This window comes from Rhincodon typus, chromosome 5 (genome assembly GCF_021869965.1).
Source record: "Rhincodon typus isolate 14 chromosome 5, sRhiTyp1.1, whole genome shotgun sequence".
Classification (NCBI taxonomy): domain Eukaryota; kingdom Metazoa; phylum Chordata; class Chondrichthyes; order Orectolobiformes; family Rhincodontidae; genus Rhincodon; species Rhincodon typus.
In genome coordinates this window covers 74,926,481-74,951,187 of record NC_063336.1, presented here as the reverse complement: position 1 = coordinate 74,951,187, position 24,707 = coordinate 74,926,481, and the positions used below count along the sequence as shown (strand labels likewise).

At 43.8% G+C, this 24,707-nt stretch overlaps 1 protein-coding gene across 1 annotated transcript in view; it reads right to left on the bottom strand.

The window, feature by feature from the left end:
• Nucleotides 1-22,589, bottom strand: part of LOC109914978 (collagen alpha-1(IX) chain-like) — a 137,475-nt gene extending 114,886 nt beyond the window's left edge. Inside the window, exons 1-5 of the mRNA XM_048597344.1 lie at nt 22,482-22,589; nt 21,466-21,528; nt 21,049-21,084; nt 20,875-20,937; nt 5,856-5,909 (exon numbers count right to left, since the gene is read on the bottom strand). Coding sequence (XP_048453301.1) covers nt 5,856-5,909; nt 20,875-20,937; nt 21,049-21,084; nt 21,466-21,528; nt 22,482-22,559 — 294 coding nt within the window. The 5' untranslated portion in view covers nt 22,560-22,589. The remainder of the gene's footprint in view (nt 1-5,855; nt 5,910-20,874; nt 20,938-21,048; nt 21,085-21,465; nt 21,529-22,481) is intronic.
• Between the last annotated feature and the right edge of the window lie 2,118 nt (nt 22,590-24,707).

The following is a 24,707-nucleotide window of genomic DNA, read 5'->3' as shown; positions in this document are numbered from 1 at the left end:
CTCACTCCTTCCCGCTACAGCGATAGGGTTCCTCTTGTCCTTACCTACCATCCCACCAGCATGCACATCCAGAAGATCTTCAGATGCCATTTCCACCACTCCAGCAAGATGCCACCACCAGACACATATTCCCCTCCCCCCACCTTGTCCACCTTCCGCAGGGACCGGTCCCTCCCGGACACCCTTGTCCACACTTCCTTCACCGCCAACAGTCCCCCACAGCCCTACGGCACCTTCCCCTGTATCCAGCAAAGGTGAAGCACCTGCCCATTTACCTCCTCCATCCCCAGTGTCCAAGGGCCCAAACATACCTTCCAGGTGAAGCAACACTTCATTTGCACTTCCCAGAACCTAGTCTACTGCATTCACTGCTCACAATGTGATCTCCTCTACATTGGGGAAACGAAGCGTAAACTGGGTGACCGCTTTGCGGAACATTTACATTCTGCCTGCCACTTTAATGCACCACCTTATTCCCTGGCCAACATCTGTCTTTGGCTTGCTGCAGTGTTCCAGTGAAGCTCAAAGCAAGCTTGAAGAACAACACCTCATTTTCCGCTTGGGGACACTGCAGCCCTCCGGACTCAATATCAAGTACAATAATTTTAGGCTAAACTCTCCCATGTCCCAGCCCCGTACCCCACACACCAGGCCTTGGTACCACATAGCCTGCCATTGCACACCACCTGTTGTTAGTCACTATTAGTCCCCATTAACAACTATACACCGTCCCAGCCTGATCGTTATCAACTCTGTCTGTCCGACTGCTCTTCTCTCTTTAGGGTCTATCCTATCGTTTACTCCCTACCCCATCCCCTCCCTTTTTTTGCATATAAACTGACGTTTTTCCAGCCACCATCAGTTCTGAGGAAGGGTTACCGTACTCAAAATGTTAAGTCTGTTTTTTCCCCTTCACAATGTTATTTCTGTTTCTGATCACGATTTGTCCAATCAAAATGATGGCCTACAATTTTACCTCTCTCATCTAGATAACGATGATATTGCTAAGGATGGGCAGTGCTTAACGCAAAAGAATGGCAAACAGAATAGATACTCATGTAAATGGGACACAATCCCCTTCACAGGTATGGAGGCTTCCAGAGCTTTCTCCAAGGTCCAGGCCAAATATTTGTACCTTCATCTGAATAAGCAGGAGTGTGCTACCTAGCAGTTGGATGAGTGAGTTTGCTGGAGCTATGGCCATTTTGAAGAATTTCCAGGTGATGGGGCTTAAGGTCCTTCTCCAACAACTCAACTGGGCCAAGGACCAATAAAGGAAAGTCTCATGTAAGGAAAAGAACCATCTAACTGCCTCAATTGAATGGCTCTGTGATAGGAACAGCTCAATTACGAGCATGTGTAAGCACTGATTCACGGAAAAACTGAAGCCATTGCAGGGACTCGAGTAAGGCAATGTCAACATGTATGCATTCTTGTGAAAAATAGGTATAAAAGACTGGTTAGGTAATGCAGAACACAATGAAACTTGAACAGAGGATCCCCTCGAACTTGAGGATTATTCCGGGAGAATTCTTTTGCAACTCCTATTGAAGCAAGATGCTCAGAGATTTCTGTGACATTGTTATGAATAATAGTATCAATTTATAATTCGTGTTTGCAAGAGCAAATACCAGTATTTGTGAGGAAATATTCAGAAACTTACAAAGTAGGGGCTGCGGTTCCCCAGTACCCTTTTATCTTTCAGAGTTAACATTTAGATAGTTACAAGTTTAAGCAATCTGTTAAAATCTTAGTTGTTCATTTATTACGAACTACCACTCTTCACCCAAATACCCAAGACCAGGACATTCCTCTTGATAAGGATATAGTTTGAAAAGGGAAAGAAAGATATAATTTTAAGAACAGTGGCCCGAGTCAAGGCACTCAACTCGCACGTGCATCTCTTCGCCACTGCCCATTAAAATCTGTGCTCTGAAATACTGCTCTAATAAATCTACATCCTTATACCCTGTATTGGGGAAAAATTGAACAAAATTCTTTGTTTAGAGGTTAAAAAATGTCACACTGTCTCAACTGTCAGAAATAATGTGAACATGAATGATGTGATAATGACAAGAAAAGTCAAGTTGGCAACAAGAAAAAAAACTCCTAAGATGCCACATTTATATCCAGTTTCCTGACCACCTCCGAAACCGAAATAATAAGTAGAGATCTGTGGAATAAAATAGCAGCCTTTGAAATATACATGTTAAGCATACGCTTAAAGTTCTGTATATAGAACATTAGATCATCAGAAGAGGTACTTGAAATTGCAAGAACAAAAATAACAGTATAAAGTAACATCCAGAAAGATGAGTATTTCAGCTATTTGATTACAGCTGAAAAGTTAGAAATTTCTACAAGAGGCAAAGCGGAGGGCAGCAGAGAGAGGGGTTGCCCGAGGTGAATGTGGTTGTCGCAGTTGCAAGCAAGCGATAGTAGATGTGAGACAATAGTGTGATAGCAGATATCACCCATAGAAGCAGCAACTTTCCAATTCTGTAACAAAGAAAATTTAGTTTCAGTGACAAACACTCACTCTACTCTTCAAACGGGGTACATCTTAATCCTAACCCTCATTCTTAGTGCTTAATGTTCAACTAAGAGGAAATCTTCTGGTCCTAGCGAATTGTTGTCACTCGAAGTCAGTATATACAGTGCGTGATGATGGCACTTTTAGAGCACTGCAGGAGACAGGAACTAGAACGAACCATGCAGCTTCAGACCTGTTCCACAATTCAATGCGATCACAGCTGATCTGTCACCTAACCTCAAATGCCCACCTTTCCCCATAATCCTTAATAGTTTAGCTTGAAATGCCAATAATCTCAGATTTAAATTACACAACTGATCTTACATTATCTGCCATTCAAAATGATTCTTCATTTTAATCCTGAAAAGGTGTGCCTCTAATTTTTAAATTCACACTCTAAGACTCCCTAAACAGTAGAAATACTTTTGCCTGTAGCAACCCAATTTGTTCCATTAATATCTTTAAAAACTTTTAGTCAAATTACCTGTTAATTGTCTAAATTCCCTGTTAATTGTCTAAATTCCAGGGAGTGCTAACCTAACTCGTGTAATCTCTGGTGGTAACATAATTCGTAGAGTTCATAGTCATACAGCACAAAAACAGACTCTTCAGCCCAACTCATCCATGCTGACCTAGTTTCCCAAACAAAACTAGTCCCATTTGCCTGAATTTGGCCCATATCCTTCTAAACCTTTCTTATTCATGTACTTGTCCAAATGTCTTTTAATGTTCTAACTGTATCTGCATCTACATCTACCACTTACTCTGGCAGTTCATTCCATATACAAACCACTCTGTGAAGAAGTTGCCCATTTTGGAGTTCAGGTATCTTTCTACTAAAACGTGCTCCAAAGTCATACATCTTTTAAAGGTGCCTCCAGCAGTGGTCCAACTCGGGCTTTGTATTACTAAAGCCTGATTTCCAGCCCCTTATACTCTAGTCCTCTGGATATGAGGACCAATGTTCCACTAGACACTTGAATTATTTTTGTACCCGTTCACAATATTTTAATAACCTGTGTACTTGGACTGCCAAGTTTCTTTGGACCTCCAGACTTTCCTTCATCTGTTTAAATAAGGTCCAGGCAACCATTGCTGACAAGGGAAGTCAGGGTCAGCACAAAAAAAAACTGAAAATGTAGAGAAGATTAGTATGAAGCCAGAGGATTGGGAAGCCTTTAAAAACCAGCAAAAGATAAACTAAAAAAGCAATAAAGAAAGTGAGCTAGCTAGTAGTATAAAATACGATTGCAAGAGTTTTCTTTTAGATAACAGAAGGCAAGAATGGACATTGGACCACAGGAAAACGTGGCTGAAGAAGTTGTAATAGGAAATAAAGATATGGCTGAGGAACTTAATAAGCACTTTGCATCAGTCTTCACAGTGGAAGACAGTAGTAGAGCTTTACAACAGTCAGGGACAAAAATGAATGTACTGGCCATCACTAAGAAGAAGGTGCTGGAGAAGCTGCAAGGTCTAAAGGTGGATAAATTACCCAGATGAGTTGGACTGTACCCCAAAGTTCTGAAGGACATAGGTCAGGAGATTGTGGAGGAGTTGGCAGTGTTCTTTCCAAAATCACTTGAATCAGGGAGGTCCCAAAGGCTAGGAAAATTATCAACATAACACCCTTATTTAAGAAGGCAAAAGACAGGAAACTTTAGCCCAATTAGCCGGATCTCAGTTGTTGGTAAGACTTTGGAGTTCATTATTAAGGATGAGTTTGCAGAGTACTTGGAAATGCACAGTAAAATAGGGCTGAGCCTCAAGAAGAGGTTATGCTTGCAAATTGTTTGAACTTGAAGGAGACAACAAAGATAGTTAGACAATGGAGAGCTAGTAGATGCAATCTATTTGGATTTTCAGAAGGCCTTTGACAAAGTGCCACACAGAAGGCTGCTAAATAAGAGTTCATAGTGTTAAGGGCAAGGTACTGGCATGGATTGAGCATTGGATGACTAGCAGAAGGAAATAAAGGGTTTTTTTCAGGATGGCAGCTGGTGATTAGTGAACTTCTGCAGGGGTCAGTATTGGGACAACAGCTATTCAGGTACATTAACAAACTGTGCAAAGGAGCTTTAGAGTCATTGTTGCTAAGTTTATAAATGACACAAAGATAGGTGAAAGCAACACAGTCATGTTGAGGAAGCAGGGAGGCCGCAGATGGACTTGGACAGATTAAGTGTGCAGGCAAAGAAGTGGCAGATCCTTCTTGTGGGATAACAACGTGGGAAAGTGTGAGGATATGCACTTTGGTAGGAAGAAAATAGGCGTAGACTATTCTGTAAATGGTGAGAAAATCTGGAGATTCTCTTAATGTTATCACTCAGGTCCAGTTGGCAGTTAGGAATGCAAATGCCGTATTAACATTCATTTCAAAAGGGCTAGAATACAAGAACAGAGATATACTACCAAGGCTGTATAAGGCTCTGGTCAGGCCACATTTGAAATATTTTGAGCACTTTTGGGCCCTGCATCTAAGGAAGATGTGCTGTAACTGGAGGGGGTCCAGAGGAAGTTTACAAGAATGATCCAGGGAGGAAGAGCATGCGGGGTGGTTAAGGACCCTCTGTACTGGATGGAGTTCAGAAAGAAGAGGGGGTGGGAGTCTTACTGAAACTTACAGAATACTGAAAGGCCTGGAAAAGTTGATTTGGAGAAGATGTTTCCATTAGTAAGACAGACTAGGACCCGGGGTAGAGTCTCAGAATGAAGGGATGACCCTTTACAGCTGAGATGAGGAGGAATTTCTTCAGCCAGAGTGTGGTGAATCTATGGAACTCATTGCTGTGGAAACCGAGTCGTTGACTGTATTTAATAGTGAGGGGATCAACGGTTACAGGAAGACGACAAGAGAATGGGGTCGAGAAACATATCAGCGACGATCAACTGATTAGGCTGAATGGCCTAATTCTGCTCCTACATCCAATGGTCTTATGGTACTTTATTAAATCTCGTCAATGAACACAATCTCTGTTCCTACATCTGTGAATCAATACTACAATGTGCTAGCCTTGGCTCGCTCTGCATTTCACCTCAAAGTCTGTTTTTCACTAGGAATGGTGAATTTATTTCTAAATCTCTGTTGGTCATTAAAACACATTTAGCTTGTACATTTGTCAACATGCTTTGTTTCACTTTTCCACACTTAGACAGTAACTTATTAAATAAATCCTATTAAATCACTCACATCTGTGTCATACTATTGAACCACTTTCAGTTGAATAGAAAAAGTGGTCTTCCCTGTAATTTGGTTGTACGCCCTTAACGTGAGTGAAAATTATAGAAAAATCCTCTCACTGGTCCACCACTCTGGACTTACCTTTGGCCCAGGTTGTCCAGGGGTTCCTGGTGATCCCTGTTGTCCTGGTAATCCCTGTACAATGTAGAAGTTCCAAAGGGATAAGTAGATTAAACACCTTTCACCAATATTCACTCTTAAATTATCACAGAATCCCTACAGTGCGGAAAGAGGCCATACAGCCCATTGGGTCTGCACCAACCCTCTGAAGAACATCCCACCCAGACCCTGACAACCCACCTTATCTCTGTAACCTGCCATTTACCATGGCTAATCTACTTAGCCTGCACATCTGTGGGCTGTGGGAGGAATCCAGAGCACCCAGATGAAATTCACGCAGACACGGGGAGAACATATAAACTCCAAATATACAGCCACCCAAAGCTGGAAGTGAACCTAGGTCCCTGATCCTGTGAAACAGCAATGCTAACCACTATTATTGATATTTAAATATTAGCTTACACCAGCAGTCATTCTTTTACCAAAGTAGCAGACAGTTATTAACTTTTCGGGAGGAAGCTATACAGTTCTACTTTCTCTTGCAGTAAGTGTTACCTTGTTGCCAATATGTATTAAATATCATGCACCAATTGTCAACCTCCCCCCGACTCCCAAACCACCCCTACATGTTTGAAATGAGAATTTAAGCTCCATGAACTCACGCCTCCCTATCTCTGATCTCCTCCGGCCATATGACCCTCCATGGTTCTCTTTGTTCCTTTAGTTCTAGGTTCCAGAATGTTAACTGTTTCTCTCTCCACAGAACTGCTAAATTTCTTTAGATTTTTCTTTCTTTATTCCATGATGTGATATTAGCATTCAGCCAAATACAGTACTAAACTCAGTGGATGTTTAGACTTTGAGACCTTTTTCATGTTTTTCGGGGAGCATGGGTCTACATACTTTCATCTGATTTTTAAAAGTAGTCTTTGAACACAGAATCCCTGGGATTTTATCTCATATTCACAGTTCCACTGAAGAAAGTTCCTTCTAATCTCAAGTTTTGCTTGACGTGTGCTAATTTTATAGGTAGATTGGTACAGCACAGACATCAGTAGATACATGCGTTAAGTTTGCAAGTAAAGGATCAACTGGTCTGGAAACGACGCTGTCAAAGGCACAGCTTAACACGGAGTGATGCCTAAATGTTGTATTTTAGGTGCTCACCAAGTTTTATTCTAGAATCTCCTGCCAGGGAAAACAGCCTCTCAGCATTCTTCCTGTGAAATCTTCTAAGAATGTTGTACATTCACTCTGGCAAGTATCAGCACATTGTAAGTTCTCTTTGTACACAAGAAATCAATCCAGTCAGCTGTAGTTGTGCAGTGAGACTTCCTTTCTTTCATACTCCAACACCTACATTATAAAGTCTAACATATGCCATTTGATTTCCAGATTGCTTTCTATATCTAATGCTAACGTTGCACTGCTGAGCTAATGGAGTGGGGATAGTGCATGCTCCGAGTTATGATTAAGACCAGTTGATGTTAAATGGAACACATATATACACAAATGTTTCCACTCTTCTTAGTTTAAAAAAAAATTTAAATGTGTTGTTCTTTTGGTTGCATTTCAGCTCCATGCTCCTGATCTTTGGGCACTCACTCTGGACAGAAACACAGGAAAGTCAGAAGACCGCCTCATGGGCCTGCTTCTGGGCCTGGCTAAAGCAAATATCAACAGATCCAGGAAGGAACATCATAGTTCCTGACTGCCTGCCCCTCTTAGCTGTAGCTACTTCATGACCAGGTGTCCTTGGAGAAAGAGAATGCAGTGACCACCACATCCTTGAAGCCTTTAGAGAAAGAGAGATGGTACCAAAGGGGCTGGGGTATATTATTTCTCCCTCTAATTCTATTTTGATTAGTTCCCTCCCTTGTTTCTCTACCTTTCCTTTATTTGCATTATAGGAGCAAATCACTGTACATGCTGGAGTCTGTACTAAAAACAAGAAATGCTGGAAATCACAGTGGAGAGAGAGAGCAATTTAACGTTAAGTCTAGATGACTCTTCATTAGACCGACACAAAGGGTGAAGGGAACAGTATTTATGCTATAGTGGGGGGATGGATTGCTGGGGAAGAAAGACTGCTGATAGTGCAGATTAAGTAATCGGAAAGTGAGAATGGCAGAACAGTGGTGTGTCTAACTGGAAAAAACAGATGGTCCCACTGGAATGGGCAGAAGGGAGAAAAGAAAAGAAATGTTGACTGAGAATGCAACAAGTAGGGCAGAAATGGGAGGGCAGAAGTGGGAGGGAGTTCACAATCTGAAGGTGTTGAAGTCAATATTAAGTCCAGAGGTTGCAAAGTGCCCAGTTTGAAGATGGGACATTATTCTTCCAGTCTGTGCTGTGATTCGCCCTTCAGGTTTCTATTCCACCCAGGATTATAAGTATCTCCAGGACGTACAAAGCTCCTTGGCCTACTGCTCCCACCATATCCTGTGATCCACAATCAGCACCATGCGCAATTATGCACACACTCAACTCCACTCTGCAGCAACATCAATTCACCCTCTCTCAAAGTTGTGCCATTGCCTATTCACTTCATCATCTCAGTTGTTGCCTCAACAAAAGACTTTTTCTCTTTCTTTCCGGCATCAAGGCGCACGAGCTCCAGCAACTTATGGACTCAAACACCCGCCCTGTGCCATCCTCCCCTTTCTGCCTCTCAGATCCCCATCCCCTCCAACTGCAAACCAACCCCTTACCATCCCTTAGCAGCCACCCCTTCCCAGCCCTCAGATGCTATCCCTTTCTTCCCCCAGAGGTCACAGCCCCCCCAATCCCAGCTCTGGCTGTTACTTCACCATACCACCCGAGCTTCCACTCTCTGCGGCTAAATGTACCATCCTTGGTGAAGGACTCAGCTTCATACCTTTACACCCACATCTTAATGAGTTTCAAGCTTGCCATGACGGTGAACTGTTTTTCCGCTGCCTCCGTCTCCGTACTCACTTCTTCAGGTAGGAATTCCCCACCCCCAACCTAATGATCCCTTCATCTGCCACCAGTATTCACCTTTCACTTCGACCCCTTCCTCTGGCATCTTACCTGCCCTCAAATCTCTTTATTAAAAACTATCAGTGTGACATCACTTGTCTCAATTTCTCTGCTCCTCTCACCCACCTCTAACAAATCCCCTTCTGAAATTGCTACACTTCGCTCTCTCAGATCCAACCCTAACTTTGTCATCAAACTAAACGACAAAGGTGGTGCCATAGTAGTCTGACACACTGATCTTTACCTTGCAAACACTGAACACCAACTTTCAGACACTCCTTCTGACTTCCCCCAAACCAGGACCCCACACTCAAACATCAAGCCATTGTTGCCAGAACTGTCACCAATCTGATTTCCTCTGGAGATCTTACCTGCACTGCCTCCACCATATAGTCTCCCAACCCTGGACAGCCCATTTCTAAATCCTTCCCAAAATCCACAAACCAGACTGTCCCAATAGGCCCATCGTATCAGCCTGTTCCTGCCCCACCGAGCTCATTTCCTCCTACTTTGACTCCATCCTGTCTCTCCACTTGTCCAGAACCTGTCTACCTACATCTGTGATTCCTTTGATGTCCTCTGTCATGTTGATAATTTCCAGTTCTCTGGCCCTAACTGTCTCCTCTTCACCTTGGATGTCCAATTCTTCTATACTTCCATTCTCCACCAGGATGGTCTGAGAGCTGTCCACTTCTTCCTCAACCAGAGGCCTGAACAATCCCCATCCACCAACTGTCTTTTGCTTGGTTGAACTTGTTCTCTCACTGAACAATTTCTTTTTTAATTCATTTTACTTCTGTCAGGTCAAAGGAGTGGCTGTGGGCACCTGCATGGGTCCCAGTTATGCTTGCCTCTTTATGGCTGTAAATTGGGAGAAGGGAGTGTACAGTGGGACCTGGGCATCCTTGTGCACCAGTCACTGAAGATAAGCATGCAGGTGCAGGAGGTGGTAAAGGCTGCAAATGGTATGTTGATCTTCATTGCAAGAGGTTGCGAGTACTGGAGCAAGGATGGGTTGTTGCAGTTATACAGGGCCTTGGTGACGCCACACCTGGAATATTGTGCGCAATTTTGGTCTCCTTTTCTGAGGAAGGAGAGTCTTGCTCTTGAGGGAGTACAGCGAAGGTTTACCAGGCTGATACCGGGTCTGACGTAGAGGAGAGATTGACTAAGTTAGGATTGATTTCGCTGGAGTTCAGATGAATGAGGGGGGATCTCAGACTTAAAATTCTAACAGGACTAGACAGGGTAGATGCAGGGAAGATGTTCCCGATGGTGGGTGTGTCCAGAACCAGGGGTCACAGTCTGATAATTCGGGGTAGATGATTTAGCTGAGGTGAGGAAACATTTCTTCACCCAAAGAGTGGTGAGCCTTGGGAATTCATTACCACAGGAAGTGGTTGATGCCAAAACATTGAATGTTTTCTAGAGGTGACTAGATATAGCACTTGGGGTGAACAGGATCAAAGATTATGGGGAGGAGCAGGATAAGGCTAGAGTTGGACGATCAGCCATGATCGTGAAAAATGATGGAACAGGCTCAAAGGGCCGAATAGCCTCCTCCTGCTCCTATCTTTTATGTTTCAATGTTTACAAAGAACAATAGAGTGCAGGAAAAGTTATTTCGGCCCTCCAAGCCCGTGCCGACACATTTTGCCCTTCCATACTAAAACGTCTTCACTTACAGGATCTGTATCCTTCTATTCCCTTCTTTTTCATGCATTCGTCCAGGTGCTTCTTGAATGCTGCTAATTGTGTCCGCTTCCACCGCCTCCTCTGGCAGTACATTCTAGGCACTCACCACCCTTTGTGTAAAAAGCTTGCCTCGCACATCTCAAACTTCTTCCCAGTGCCCCCACACCTTCAACCTGTGTCCCCTTGTAATTGACCCCTCCACCCTGGGAAAAAGTCTCATACTTTCCACTCTATCCATGCCATTCACAATCTTATAAACTTCTCTCAGGCCGCCCGCCCGCCAACCTCCCGTGTTCCAGTGAAAACAAATCCAGTCTATCCAACTGTTCTTCATAGCTAAAATCCCCCATACCAGGCAACATCCTGGTAAACCTTTTCTGTTCCCTCTCCGAAGCATCCACATCCTTCTAGTAGTGTGATGACCAGAACAGTAGGCAATATTCCAAGTGTGGCCTAACTAAGGTTGTACAAAGCTGTAGCATAACTTGCCTGTCCTTAATGCCCTTCTAACGAAGGCAAGCATGCCATAAGGTCTTTTTTGTTGCCTTATCTACCTGCGCTGACACCTTCAGTGATCTATGGACCTGCACACAAATCCCTCTGCACATCAACACTCCTAAAAGTTCTACCATTCACTGTCTAACTTCCACCTGTACCTGACCTTCCAAAATGCATCACCTCACATTTGTCTATCCTCTGCCTCCTATGGCTAAGACAGTTCTGTATCCATCTTGCCAGCTCATTCCTGATACCATGCGACTTCACCTTTTGTACCAGTCTGCCAAGAGGGACCTTGTCAAAGGCTTTACTGAAGTCCACGTAGACAACATCAACCCCTTTTCCCTCAATTATCTTCATCACCTCGTCACAAAACTTGATCAAGTTAGTGAGGCATGACCTCCCCTGCACAAAACCATGCTGTGTAGGTGGAACAATCCTTGTTCCAGTCTTACATTGGCCCTCTCCCACAAGTCTTTTTTTTTGTTTTTTTTTGGTACATCGACGACAGAGCCACTTCATGCTCCTGCCTGGACCTTGAGTAATTTGTTCATTTTGCCTCCAATTTCCATCCCTCCATAACTTTCACATGGTCTATCTCCAACACTTCCCTTCCTTTCCTGAAATCTCCGTCTCCATTTCAGGGATTAAACTGTCCATTGCCATCCACTACAAAGCCACTGACTCCCATAGCTACCTTCACTACAGCTCTTCATACCCCACATCCTGAAAGGATTCCAACTGATTCTCCCAGTTTCTTAGCCTACATTATCTCTGTTCGGATGATACCACCTTCCAAAACAGTTCTGAGGAAGGGTCACTGGACCCAAAACGTTAACTGTTTTCTCCTTCACAGATGCTGCCAGACCTGCTGAGCTTTTTCAGCAACTTTGCTTTTGTACCTTCCAAAACAGCATTGCTGACAATTTCTGATGAAGGGTCTAGGCCCGAAACATCAGCCTTTCTGCTCCTATGATGCTGCTTGGCCTGCTGTGTTCATCCAGCTCTACACCTTGTTGTCTCTTTGCTGACATGGCTTCCTTCTTCCATAACCATGGTTTCCTGCCCATTGTGGTTGATAGGGCCCTCAACCGCATCGGACCTATCACTCATTTCTTCCGCCCTTGCCCCTTCCCATTCCTCACAACAGTGTGATCGGGTCCCTCTTGCCCTCACTTTTCATTTCACCAGCCTCCACATTCAAAGGATCATCCTCTGCCATTTCAGACAACTCCAGCAGCACCCACCACCAAACACGTCTTCCCTTTCCTCCCCCGTCTGAATTTCCCAAGGACCATTCCCTCAGACACCTAGTCCATTCCTTGACCACAACATTGGCCCCCATTCTCCCAACACCTTCCCATCAAACTGTAGAAGGTGCAACATCTGCCCCTTCACCTTCTCCCTGCTCACCATCCAAGGGCCTATAGTCTTTCCAGGTGAAGCAGCATTTTATCTGTACCTACTCCAATCTGATCTACTGCATTCACTGCACCCAATGTGGTTCACTCTACTGTGGAGAAACCAAAACGCAGACTGGGTGACAGCTTTGCAGAATAACTTCGGTCTCTGTGCAAGCATGACACTGACCTTCCCATAGCTGGTCATTATAACACAGCATCCCACTCACATGACCACTTGTCTATCCTCAGCATGCTGCAATGTTTCAGCAAATCGCAGTACAAACTGGAGGATTAACATCTCATCTTCAAACTGGGCATTTTACAAACTTCTGGCCTTAATATGGAGTTCAACACCTTCAGATTGTGAATTCACTCCTATTTTCTCCCCTTCCTTTTAGCTTTACTTGTTGCATTCTCTGCCACCATGTTATCTCTCCCCTCCTCCCACTCCAGTGCGACTATCTGTTCATTCCAGTTTGGAAGTTAGACACACCACTGTTCTGCCATTCTCACATTCCAGTCACTTAATCTGCACTATCAGCAGCCTTTCTCCCCCAGCAATCCACCCCGCTACTAGTACATAAATGCTGCCGCCTCCACACTTCACGTCACATCTAATGAAGAGTCATTTAGACTTAAGGTTAGCTTGCTCTCTCTCCCCATGGATGCTGCCTGATCTGCGGAGATTTCCAACATTTTTTGTTTTCAGTGCTACATTTCTATTATTCAGGGCTGTGCTTGTAGTTTTTCTTTGTTTTTAATTGGTCAGATGAATGATTTAGTGGTGGGTTTCTCAATGAAAAGAGAATTCCCACTGGGCAAGCATTGATCTTGCCCAGCACACACCCTGTGCAATGTAACCTCTATGCCCCTGTCTAAGTCTCTGATCCGTATGTCCTTTGCTTATTACAATCTGCCCATACCACTCAAAGCCTTTCACTGTATTTCGGTACACATGACAATAAATAAATCAAAATAAGCTTTTAGAGCACTGCTCCTTCGTCTACCTGAGGAAGGAGCAGCGCTCCAAAAGCTGGTGATTTCAAATAAACGTATTGGACAATTAAAAAACCTACTGGAAAATAATAAGAGTGCAGGATCTGTATGTTGTACTGAAGAATGTGAATAAACAGATGTAGAAGACAGACTGCTTCCTGCTTCCTTCTTTGACTATTTTTAATGTTAAATGGAGCTTGTAGATGAATACTTGCTATATTAACAGCCTCAAGTTAGCCTTCTGAGGGTCATCACTAAGGGACACCCAAATGTCTCTCTGAATTTCAACATTTGCTAGTCGCACACCTTGTAAAGAATATGCTGCTTCTTCATGCTTAACTCCAAGTGAGCATTTTCATATTGCCCCAATGTTCTATTTTGTTTGCTATATTCATGACCAATCACTTTGCAGGTCTAATTCACTTTGCAATCTCTTCAAAGGATCTTAAAATCATTACAGCAACAAATAGGTCATTCATCCCACTATGTATATACTGGGCCTTTGTAAGAGCAATTCACTAAGTACCACTCGCCGAACTTCAGCCCATATCCCTGCACATTCTTCCTTTTGTGATAATAATCCAAGTTCTTCTGCAAAACCTCAAATGAATCTAGTTCCAAGACATTCTTGGGAAGCACACTCCCTCAAAAGAAGTTTGTCCCTTCACTGTATGGAAAATATTTTTCTCAAGCCACCATTGTTTCCTTTGCGAATCAACTTAACTGTGTGCCAATTGGGGTCAACACCTTCAATTCATGTCACGTCTGCTTTCCAGTAGTTCATATTAATCCAGTCAAACATTTCAAATTATTGGACAACCACTGACACTGGACATTTCTGTAATGGTTCATTCTGTACATTCTAATTAGTCTATTGAAAATAAATCATACTAAAATGCTTTTATTTCACAATTACCACAGTTGCTGATAATAATTAGATAGCCAAAGAAAGCCAAGGGATACCCTCAAGGCCTCACTGGCAAAGTACGGTACTCCCACTGACACCTGTGAATCACTGGCCCAAGGCTGTCCAAAGTGGAAGAGTAGCATCCGGGAAGGCATCGAGCACTGAGACATATCGTTGGGAAAAAGCCGAAGTCGGGTGAAAACAGCGCAACCACACCAACACCCCACACACTCCTTCCTACGACCTCCTTTTGGCCCAAGTGTGGCAGCGACATCAGATTGTCCAGCCACCTATGGACTCACCCTGAGAGTAGAATAGAGTCACCTCATCTGCGAGGCACTGCCAATGAAGATGATGAGATAGAGATAGCAAGAACTGCCGATGCTGGAGTCAGAGATAACACAGTGTGGAGCTGGAGGAACACAGCAGGCCAGGCAGCATCAGAAGAGCAGGAAAGCTGACGTTTCGGGTCAGGATCCTTCTTCAGAAATGGGGAAGGGAGCTCTGAAATAAATAGAGAGGAGAGGTGGGGCTGGGGAAGGTGGGTGGGATGGTGATAGGTGATAGGTGAGTGCAGGTAGGCAGTGGAGTGGTGGAGATTGGTCAGTGAGGTGGGAGGAGTGGATAGGTGGGAGAAAAGATGGACAGGTCAGGGTGGGGGGAAGGGAATGAGAGGGAGGGTTGGTCATGTGATGAGGCCGGGGTGGGGAGATTTTGAAGTAAAGTCCACATTGGAACCATTGGGTTGTAGGCTCCCAAGGCGGAATGAGGTGCTGCTCTTCCAGTTTCCGAGTTCCCGCATCTTTGACTTGTCCGTCTTCTCTCCTACCTATCTCCCTATCATCCCCGCCTCAGTGACCTGACACAACCTGTCCATCTGCTCTCCCACCTATCCACCCCTCTCATCCCACTGACCAATCCCCACCACTGCCTACCTGCACTCACCTATCACCATCCCACCTACCTTCCCCAGCCCCACCCCTCTTTATTTCAGAGCTCCCTTCCCCATTTCTGAAGAAGGGTTCCGACCCAAGATGTCAGCTTTCCTGCTCCCCTGATGCTGCCTGGCCTGCTGTGTTCCTCCAGCTCCACAATTATTTATGATGATGAGATAATCAAGACTTATCGCACCAAAACATTCCCACTGCTTCAATCTTACACCGGAAGTCAACTATATCTTTTGATTTATAAAAATATATAGTGGTGAATAAAACAAGGTCATTTGGCCCATCAATCTTTCCCTCCACAGGTCAAGATTCAACCAACCTGGATCTCTGCCTAAAAAATCCTGGTATAGAGATGGTGAGCTGTACTTGTTCTAGACTGTTTCATCTCCAATGAAGCCACTTCATGTGAAGCTTTAGATTAGTGTAGCCATGTTCCAGCTCACGTGGAACAGCTGGAGCCATCTACCCACTCCAGCAACCAATAAATACCAGCAGAATACTAACCCACCTACCAGCACAAATCGACACCAGTAATTGGGCATTGTGTGTCATCCTTGTACAGTTATGCTCTGAATGAACAAAATTTTAACCAAACCAGTGAGAGCACATTTTATGAGAACCCCAATTCCTACACCCGTTAGGAATCCTGCGAGAAGATAGCCATTTCACTGCCCACATCTATTGGTGCATTGTCAGGAAAACATTCTGTGGCTTAACTCCATTGCACCATAAGACACCCCCAACCCCAAGTGCTTGCCTTTGTCCCCCTATGCCTTAACACCTTTCAATGAACAGAAATTTAACAATCTGAAATGTAATGCAAAAATTGAAATTCTTGTCTCCCTTCCATTCCTGAAAATTGGGATACAGTTCTTCAGAGATAGTAGGAACTGCAGATACTGGAGAATCCGAGACAATAAGGTGCAGAGCTGGATGAACACAGCAGGCCAAGCAGCATCACAGGAACAGAAAGGCTGACGTTTCAGGCCTAGACCCTTCATCAGAAATGGGGGAGGGGAAGAGGGTTCTGAAATAAATAGGGAGAGGGGGAGGCAGATAGAAGATGGTTAGAGGAGAGGATAGGTGGAGAGGAAACAGACAGGTCGAAGAGGCAGGGATGAAGCCAGTAAAGGTGAGTGTAGGTGGGGAGTTAGGGAGGGGATATGTCAGTCCAGGGATACAGTTCTTCATGTGTTCGCACTCTCTAGTGATTTTATCTGATCAATACTTTTCTAGTCATTATTAACACTTTTTATTGTAAGTGTTGAAAAGAAGAAATTCACAGTAAAGGTTTGTAACAGTTTCGTTCAATACCTAATCAAGTGGAAATAGCAACTTTAGATACCTTTCCCTGCCCGAGTGTGGGCATACTGACTTTACAGCAGATGTCTGAGCCATCATACTCAATGGATCAGCAATTCTCAGTGTGGCATCTGTCATTTGATTTTAGTTAATGATCAGATGGTAAGCATTCTAACCAATTCATGGGTCGATCCAGGGAATTGGCACAAAGACCATTAGTGCAAATTTCAATGACTGTAATCCCACATTCCCACCCCCACTGAGACATAAAAATCCTGTCCAGGGACACTGAACTCAGTTGTGATAGCTTTGCTCCCATTCTAGAGTGCATTAAAGCCAGAAGTCCTCCAAAAGTCCATTCCCACATCTCTTCAGCACAATGCCAAGAGAGGTACAACTTCAGTTTATGATAATAATGTCCATTCTGAACACATCATAACAATTTCCACTTCTCCCTTCATTGGCTCAGATCCCATAAAATCAACTTGGGGAATGTTGGCAACATTAAAGACTGAACTAGCAGCTACTTTAGAGTGGAAACAGGAGCAGTGGAACCTCAGTGGGTGCATTTTTATATTAACTTAATATTTTCTAAAATCTCCAGTATCAATTATTATTCAAAGAAATGATACACCACAATAACAAAAGTAATCACCAATTACCAGCCCATTAGAAACTCCTGAATGCAACCATTCTAAATGTCCCTGCTTTAGTAGGGAATATTGGGTAAGTCCATTCCAGGGATTTCAATGCTGTATTTAGCAACGTGAATTGCAAATGTTTATCCTGTGAAGGAATGGGAAAGCTTATATCTAATATCTCTAATCACTTCTGGATTTATTTTGTTGAAAGTAACAGAAATTGGTGATTTCCAAGAGTCAGTACAGACAGCCTGACTAATATTCCCAACAAGAACTTATATTTAAATAGCACTTTTAACATTATAACACATCCTAAGGTGTTCCATAGGTGTGTTCTACAACAAAAGATGACACTGAGCTGTGAGGAGATATTTTGTCAGATAACCAAAATCTTGGTCAAGGTGAGGTCAAGAGGCAGAGGAAAGTTATTCAGAGACTGAGGCCTAGGCAACTGAAAGCTATGGCTATGTTAAATTGCCTTGTAGTGAGCAGGGATGTGCAGGCTAGGTGGATTAGCCATGGTAAAAATGGGGTTGCAGGAATAGAGTGGGTCTGTGTGGACTGCTCTTCAACAGGTCAGTGTAAACTCCATGGGCCTCTTTCAGCACTGTAGGGATTCTGTAGGATAGAAATTATTCACAGCCAACTTCTGCAGAGACCAGTAGATTTTCTGATGACTCAGATTCAAAAAGCAATGGGTGCATTTGGATGCCCGGGTCCAGTTAGACAGGGTTTTCACTGTGTGAAGCTCGGCCACTGCAAATATACCTTTCTTGGTTTTTAAAGGAATGTTGTGGGTCACATGATGCCACTCGATGTTGTGAGGTCACAGCCACAGCAGCTTTAAGCAAAACACTAATACCAACACTTGTTCGTTAATATCTTATACCAATGTGACGCAGGCCAGTACCAGGACAATATAACATAAGACTGGCCAAGACCAGGGAACACTATAGCAATATGAGGCAGACCAACACCAGCGGACAATATAACAGGGAGAGACAGGCCAAAAACAGAGAGCACTATTACAACATGTCACAGGCCAACACCAGGAGATGATATAACAACGTGAAACAGACCTAGATCAGGGGACACTATAGCAGCATGAGTCAGGCCAACACCAGGGGACAATACAATAGCATGAAACAGGCCCAACACTAGACAGCACTATTACAACATGACACGGGGCTAAATTACAATGTGAGACAGGTCAACTCTATTTTGTATTTAAACATTGGGAACTGAAATGAGAAAACCATTGTTTAAGAATGTTGCTGCAATTTTGAAAGCAAATATGCTGGCCCCACAGCAGGCACAATAACAAGTATTTGAACAAGTCTGTGGAGTAGTGACAGTTACCAATGAAAGAGACCTTTTCGTTGTCAATAACAATGTGATTGGTTCTCTTGGCTGAACAGCTTGGAGTTTGAAACAAGTTACAGGGACTGACAATGACAGTGTGGAAAATAAGTATGCAGATCTTCTCCCAGCCCAGATCTGCAGTCAAAAACTCAGTTTAAACATGAGGCAAGATGCAACTTTTGAATTAATAAATCAGAGACATTTTCCAAGTGAATCAGCCAATCTGTACATCTTACAAAGAAGTTGAAATGGAAGAGAACGACATAACATCAGCCTTTCTGCTCCTATGATACTGCTTGGCCTGCTGTGTTCATCCAGCTCTGCACCTTGTTGTCTCGGATTCTCCAGCATCCGCAGTTCCTACTATCTCTGATCCAAGAAACAAGTGTCGGGCCAACCAATTAAGGATCATCTCAACAACAAAACTGGGAAGCAAAGATCACTGAACTGACTTTATAATTTTTCTACCTCCGCTAATAATCTATTTTCCCTATTTGTTTGTTTGTGTGTGTCTGTGCGCACATGCACATGTATGCAAGGGAATATTTTTGTTTTTAGGGAGTTTTAGTCGGTAGTGTTACATACCAATGGGTTATTTGTTTACCTGCAAATATAGTCTAATCACTTGCAATAAGTAATAATTCTTGCTTAGTCTGTGCTTTCTACAATCTTGTGCTAAAAGTCAGGTAAATTAGGATACTGTACATGCCTTAAAAAAGCTAACTTTTGGTATGACTCCAGGATTCTACAATGCACTACCTGCCTGAATGGTGACAATGTGAAACATGAAAACTATAAAAACCTGACACAGGCCATCACCAGGGATCACTATAACAACAAGAGGCAGGCCATCACCAGGAGACACTAACAATGAGAAACAGGCCATCATTGGGGTCACTAAAACAATGTGAGACAGATCAACACCAGGGGACACTGTAACAATATGAAACAGGCAAACACCAGGGGAGAAGCAGAAATAGGCAGTTCAGCAAGTTAAGTTTGTTCCACTCTTCAATCAGATCTTAGCTGGCCTAAGAATTCACCATCCTCCACTATAGTTGGACATATTTAAACACTCTCTCTATATCCCTCTGCAAACTTTGTGCATTCCTTACCACTTGCCTTCCCATCTACTTTTGTATCATTTGCAAACTTAGCTATAATACATTCACTCTCCTCATCCAAACCATTAATATATATTGTAAATAACTGAACCCAGAACTGATCCTAATAGCACTCCATTAGTTACAGGTTTCCATCATTAGCCAATCCTCTGTTCATGCTGATGTACTACTTCCAACACTGTGGGCTCTTACCTTAAGTAGCCTTTTGGCAATCTAAATACATTATATCCACTGCTTCCCCTTTATTTAACCGGTTCATTACCTCCTCAAAGGAACTGGAAGAAATTTCCCAGGCATGATTTCCCCTTTGGGAAGCTTTGTCACTGATTAATGATGCTTTTCCTTATGACTCTGGGACTTTTCCAAAATCAAAGGATTCCTGGAAGATTACTGCCAATGGATCCACGATCTCAGTTGCTACTTCTTTGAAAATGCAAGGTGTTATCAGTCCTTAAAACCATTGGTATCCCAAAATTTCTCTCATGTGTTTATTACCCCTTACCTCACTCCCCACCCACTCCAGAACACCCCCTCCCACACAAGCCTTGGTGCTTTTTATTATTTACTATTTCTTACAATACTATTAATAACCTCTAACAGACCAGGAAAATTACCCTCCTGCTTTGTGGGCCAGGGAGGTCCCTGCCGCTGCGCTGAGGATAGGGGAATATCCTGCCTCTTGCTCTGAGGGCCATAGAAGCCCTCCTATTCTGGTGTCAGAGAGAACACCCCCTCTCCAACGGGTGGGAAATATCCCCTTACTATGTAAGTGCCGAAGGGAAACACCCCACTCGTCTAAGGGCCACGGAACATTCCCCTCTCCTGGGGGACCAGAGAAACAACCCCCTTACTCTGCCAACCAGGAAAACACCCCAATCCCTGTGAGGGCCAGAATCACGGTATGAAGAGCGAGGCTAGCTCCAGTGGTACTGCTGCCATTTTCCGAAGACACTCTTTTGGGCTGTGTGTGACTGTGAATCAGCTCGTTTTTAAAACAAACCATTGGGACAGTGAAGCTCCTGTTTGATGGGAGGGGCGTGGAAGAAGCTGGAACCGGCCGCTCTCAGACTCTGAGCCCAGTGTGAGATCAGCAACGAGCCAGGCCCCTTACAATCACCACACCCCCTGTACCAGGGTCCCTCCAAACCAAACTGGTACTTACATCTTTTCCCGGGGGCCCCACCAATCCGGTCGAACCTCTAGCACCGGCGTCACCTTTGGGACCCTAAGTGAATTCCAGAGAGAATGAATGAATGAATGAGAGAATAATATGCAAATGATGGTCTTTAACCGCTCCCCCACCCCCGTACGCTGCTGAGAAACGGAGGGAACTTACCGGTGGACCCGGGACTCCATCTGGACCTCGGTCACCCTAAAGAAAAGGACAGGACAAATTGAAGTACTGGGAGCAACAGTAATTCCCTGGAGAGGGAAAATAGAGGCTGGCTTGGGGAGGGAAAGAGAGGATGACAGAGAGATAGGGTGGGTAAGAGAGAGGGAGGGAAGGAGAATTACGAGGAAGGGAAAGCAAGAGAGAGGGGAGCGATGGAAAGACGGCTGTGGGGACGGGAGAGACGAATCGTTGGGAGGATGGGAAGAAAGTAGTGGGTGGGGAAGATGAGGAGATGGGGGGGGGGGAAAGAATGAGGGAAAGGCGATGAGGAGATGGAGGGGGTGGAAAGAATGAGGGAAAGGCGATGAGGTTTGGGGAGTGGGGAAGAGCCGCGACTGACAGTTCTGTCTAATGACTTACATCAATGCCATTCAATCCCGGGACTCCGGCCGGACCTGGGAGAGTTGAATCACCTGGCGGAACCTTCGTTTCCAAACAATTTTCAAAGAAACAGGACGTTAGTTTAAAGAACAATGTGCGTACAGCGCTGTTTCGGGAGGTATTTAATGACAGTGTACGGAACGGTCGTGTAGGAAGTATAACATATCAATTGAGATTTCTGCTGGGGAATTAATCCTCAATATTCCTGCTGCTGCCGCCTCAATAAATCTTCCCTATCAACACATTCCCACATACTCAGAAAACCAAACTGTCTCAGTCTTTGTCCAGCTCTTCACCCTTCCCACAGCCTTAGCAAGCGGAGAGAAGGGGCGATTCCCCTGAGTGTTACAGGAACATGCCATGTTACAAACTGAAGCTGTGGAATGGACCGGGTGAGCTAGAAACCTAAAGGCAAACCGGAGGAGCATCATGTTAGACCTTTTTCCCCTCCGCCTGCCCGTCTACTAAGTCCCCAAGCTGGGTGACCAGACAGCCGCATGTTGGAGGGTTCGTGAAGTGCATTGGTAGTGCCGATAACTCCGAGCGAGAAGAGCTGCGTTCAAGTCCCACCTACTCCAGAATGTGTAATAACATTTCTAACAGGTTGATGAGAAAACTATCTAGAAACTACCCAATTTGTATAACCGTCGTTACAATCGAAATAAAGCTGGATGTCCACCACTGTCCCTGCAAGGCATTCAGCCCATTCAAAGTATTGTAACGCAACGGCTGTGTCTGTCCCCGTTTTCATTATCACCGGGTTTCTATCATAATGCACACAGTGGCTTATTGATAAAACTTCTTCCACTGCTTGGACTTCTTGAACAATTTCACTGAGAAACTTAAATGGACAGCTAAATGCTTTCTGAATCACGGGGGCTGCAACGGATGGGGAGGGGGCCGAAACTTTCATAAAGAATGCCCCCACACTCCTTCAAGATGTGCCCAAGTCTTTACAGTAGTTTATTTATCAAATGTAAAGAAGAATCACTTACTTGAGTGAAACTGAGCCGCAATAACTGTAGAAAAAGCAATAGATACAAGAGCCCCCTGTTGCTGTCCGAGCTCTCCATGGCTACCCGATGGCCCAGGTAAATGCTCTCTTGCCCTTTCTCTCCTCAATGAGCAAAGTGACCACCCTCTCCAAGAAAATTTCCCCCTTCGCTAACCCCCTCCCGTTTAGACATCGCATAGCAATTAGATTTTATGTTTATTCAGATCCCGCTTTCGAACTCTGATTGGAAATTTTGGCAAACACTGGGAGGAGTCCCGGGAGGGGCGGGGTCATGTTTTACAAACTGCCTTCAATTCTCAAATTTCCCAACGCCATTTGCAATGTCGCAATTAAAACAATTTAGCTGCTTGAGCGAATTTGGGGAGTGCTTGAATGCTGCCCAGTCTGTTCTCTCACGCACTGGAAGTTTCGCGTCGTTCCCGCTGAGGGTCGTAGTGAATCACCAGCCGCTGAAACTCGAACTGGAGCCGACGGATCATGATAACGATGGTCAGGCACGGTCTACCCCCAGCTCCCTAACTCTAGACAGCAACTGATTCCTGCACTGTGCAACGTTTCACTTTCATTGCCAATACTCGTTGTACGCCTGTGTTTAAAATGAAAAGAATTACCGACGAAATAAGGGTATCACTTTTGCCGAGATAAAGGAACGTTGTAAAAGGCATTCACTATAAGGCCACCTCCTTGAATTTCTCCAGCATCTTTCCACTGTACAATTAAAATACTTGCATACGATATCGCAAAATTAGTACAATCCTATAGTCACTGCTGAGACGGCGCGGCTTCTTGTATCCATGTCAAATTAGCCCCAATCCCTTGCTCCAAAGCCTAAGGCAATTTCACCCCTCAAAGGTATGTCCAATGCTTTATTCATTAAAAGTAGAGAAGACGCCTTGTGCCTCTCTGGGTCAAAATTCAAGGTTCAAGTCCCCCCTTTCCTGAAGGTGTGCTCAAACAGATACGTTCAATAATACATTTCAAAAGTATGGGTTGCAATTAAATAATATGAGCACTAATTTGATGTTATCAATGAAGGGCCTTTCTCTTTGACACAATTGGAATGTCAGTGCTATGGGTTATGTAGACACTAGATGCCTCTGATAGGACCCTTTCATATCTATGAGATATTTCACACCATCCTGACGGAAAATGATTTTTAACTGTGAGCTTCTACTATGATGTTTCTGACTGCATTCACAAGGGCATTTACATCTAATGACTGGGTTCTGAACAATGAACACAAGTGAATTTGTGATTTGTGAATTAAATTTGCAAATTTAATTAACAAGGAGTAAATCATCTGTATATTTTTAGAAAGAAAAGCTGCTGGGACACATTCTGGAATGTTCCCAAATACTCATATGTTTGACACGTTGGTACCGGGAAAACATTTAGAGACAATAATCCAGGACAAAATCTGGGCAAGTATGAGCTGATAAATGAAAGTGACTATGGATCTGTTTATTGATCTCAGTAGGATAATAGGTCGGCACAACATTGTGGGCCAAAGAGCCTGTACTGTGCTGTACTGTTTTATGTTCTATGTTCAGACATTTTTGAATTACATTATTTGAGGTTTTTGCTGTGGTAATGGAGAGGGTTAATGAGGTATTGCAGTTGATGTGTTACGTTGGGACATGACGAAGTTGCACATAGTAGCTTTGTTTGCAAAGTTAAAGCCAAACAAAGGGAGAGTACCACCATGCATAGGAATTTACCTAAGGGGCAGAAACCCAAAGAGGAATGGTAAATTATTATTTTCAGACTAGAGGAAGGAATGTGGTTGTCTCCCAGGGTCAGCACTGAAAGTCTTTGTGATATATATTTATAACGGTCTGAACTTGTATAAGGGATACCATTTCAAATTTGAGAGATGATACAGATTTTAGAGTTCTAGTAAAAAAATGAGGAGCATAAAAAAATTTCAGGAGGACACTGACAGACTACTAAAATAGACCAGAACATGGTAGATGAAATTTAGCAGAGAGAACTATGAAGTGATAGGAGATAGTAGGAACTGCCCATGCTGGAGAATCTGAGATAACAAGGTGTAGAGCTGGATAAACACAGCAGGCCAAGCAGCATCAGAGGAGCAGGAAAGCTGATGTTTCAAGTCTGGACCCTTCTCCTTTCAGAAATCAATGGCTGTGGGATTAGCACAAGAATAAGGCATTGAGGTAAATGATCAACCAAGATCTAGAATGGT